This window comes from Phoenix dactylifera, chromosome 15, assembly GCF_009389715.1.
Source record: "Phoenix dactylifera cultivar Barhee BC4 chromosome 15, palm_55x_up_171113_PBpolish2nd_filt_p, whole genome shotgun sequence".
NCBI lineage: Eukaryota > Viridiplantae > Streptophyta > Magnoliopsida > Arecales > Arecaceae > Phoenix > Phoenix dactylifera.
In genome coordinates, this window is record NC_052406.1 from 3,212,954 (window position 1) to 3,215,524 (window position 2,571).

Below are 2,571 nucleotides of genomic sequence, written 5' to 3' on the forward strand. Positions count from 1 at the left end.
AGATTATGGCCCTCGCCAGCGGGTTACAGTAGCTCGGCATACGGCCCTCGCCAGCGGGTTATAGTAGCTTGGTTTAGACCCTGCCAACGGGGAACAATAATTGGCAAAGATTATGGCCCTCACCAGCGGGTTACAGTAGCTCGGCATATGGCCCTCGCCAGCGGGTTATAGTAGCTTGGCTAAGACCCTGCCAACGGGGAATAATAGTTGGTAAAGATTATGGCCCTGTCACGGATAATAATAGTGACCATAGCTGCACTATCATCTGAGAGCACGAATTTCAAAGTATGAATAATGATAAGTACGGATTTCAAAGCATGAATAATGATGAGTACGGACTTCAAAGCATGAATAATGATGAGCACGTATTTCAAAGCATGAATAATGATGAGTACGGATTTCAAAGCATGAATAATGATGAGCACGGATTTCAAAGCATGAATAATGATGAGCACGGATTTCAAAGCATGAATAATGATGAGCATGGATTTCAAAGCATGGGATAATGACAAAAGTTTTATGATGCATAGCCATGTTTATGAAGTTGCATTAATGGACATGCATAGTTTATATGACTGGTTTGTTATATGAAATGCTTACTTTGTTACAACTATTAGTTTCTTAAATTAATGCACTAGTATGAGAAAGTATTATGATTGATCAGATAAGATTATGCATGGTTACTTACTGAGCTTTATAGCTCATACCCATTTATTTATGTTCTTACAGATGAATAGGAGATGCTAGGAACGAGGAGCGTGACATGCTTCAGGGTTATGGGGAAAAAAAAATGACACATTAAATGTTGTTATTTTTAGATGCTTTATAATCAATCTTTTATTGATGAAACATTTGATAACATTCAAGAAAGAAATTGTTCATAATTGATTTAAAGTTTTATTGTGGCTGCGTGTTATTGCGGGCAAGGGTTCGCAATAGCACGGTTGTGTCATGAACCAAATTCGGGGCGTGACATTAAGTGGTATCAGAGCAATAATTTTAACCATGATTTAAAAACTTTAAAATTAATCATGGGAATGGGTAGCTAAATTAGTTTATACATAATTGGAAGCACAGTAAGAACAATAATTATATTTATATATAATGTGATGAAATGAATAATGATTAATATATATTTTGATAGGTGACGATGAGTGATAGCGAGAACGAAGTTCTGGCTAGCTATAGAAGAAAAGGAGTGAAAACATCATCTCAAGAAGCTACCAACATGCCAGCTAGGCCAGCTGCAAATGCTGTAGCCACTCAGGCAGATCTTGCTGGGGTATGTCAGGTGGTGGCACAGCTTCTTCAGCAGCAGCAGCAGACGCAGCTCTCTTGCCAACCGGTATCGTTCACCGATACCTATTATGAGAAATTTCGGAGGCTGCACCCTCCAATGTTTGAGGGAGGTGCTGATTACTTGGCTGCGGAGGCCTGGATTCGGGAGATAGAGGAGATGTATGATGCCCTACAATTTCTCGAGGAGGTCAAGGTCAAATTGGCGGTTCCAATGCTCAGAGGAAACGCTAAGTTCTGGTGGATAGCTATGAAGGCTGCTGTTCAAGAAAATGGTGAACAACTGACATGGAAGGAATTTAAAGGTAAATTCTACAACCAGTACTTTCCTCAGTCAGTAAGATTGGTGAAGCAGAATGAATTCTTGGCCCTGAAACAGACCGAGAATATGACAGTATTGGAATATGCTAGCAAATTTAATGAGTTGGGCAGGTTTTGTCCTCAGTTCATGGAGGAAGAGATAAGTAAAGCTAATAGGTTTGAACAAGGCTTGAGATATAGGATCAGGTCCAGGTTGGCTGTTCTGCTTTTCACTAGTTACCGGGATGTATTGGAAAGGGCTCTAAAATTGGAAGCCGAATTGAAGAGATCAGAAAAAGAAAAAAGTGACCAGAAAGAGACCCAAGATGACAGAAAGTCTGAGTGACAGGCCACAGAACCTTGAAGGTAATACAGATAAGAAGAAGAGATTTGAGGCATGTACCTACTGTGGCAAGACTCATAGGGGGCCTTGTTTTAAGAAGATGGGAGTCTGCTTCATTTGTGGTCAACATGGACATTTGGCACGGGACTGTCCAAATAAAAAGAAGGACGATTCGGAACCTACTGAATCGGGAGCTCAGCTTTTGCATTGATTTAGTAGAATGCTGATACAAGTGATCAAATAGTGACAAATATCATTCTAGATAATGCCATGAAGGCCAGGTGTCAATTAATTGTAAATCTTCCGACCCCTTTGTATCTTATAGGTTTCTAATTCTCTATAATGCACACCATAAGAATTGAACCAGTCTTTATGTGATGTCGTCTCCCTTAAGAAAACTATTCTTATAGATGTTATGTTTAAGAATTAAGGTATGTAAATTTCGAGGACGAAATTTCTTTTAAGGAGGGAAGAATGTAAACCCCGGACCAGATGGACCGGCGTGGACCAAAGCCGACGGCCCATCTGGAAATTTTGGAAGGAAGGAGGTGGAGGGCGGCAACTGTTGAGGCGGTTATAACCGCCTAATAGCCGCGGTCCCCCCACCCCTCTGAGATTGATGGAGGGTTATA

The 2,571-nt window shown here is 40.6% G+C and overlaps 1 protein-coding gene across 1 annotated transcript; it reads left to right on the forward strand.

The window, feature by feature from the left end:
* The first annotated feature begins 1,150 nt into the window (after positions 1-1,150).
* On the forward strand, positions 1,151-1,942 carry LOC103699370. Its single transcript, XM_008781394.2, has one exon. The coding sequence runs from the start codon at positions 1,151-1,153 to the stop codon at positions 1,940-1,942; it is 792 nt and encodes a 263-aa protein (XP_008779616.2).
* The last annotated feature ends 629 nt before the right edge of the window (positions 1,943-2,571 follow it).

Excerpts from the sequence above, each read along its gene's own strand:
- LOC103699370 (XM_008781394.2), top strand. The coding sequence starts at position 1,151 with ATGAGTGATAGCGAGAACGAAGTTCTGGCTAGCTATAGAAGAAAAGGA.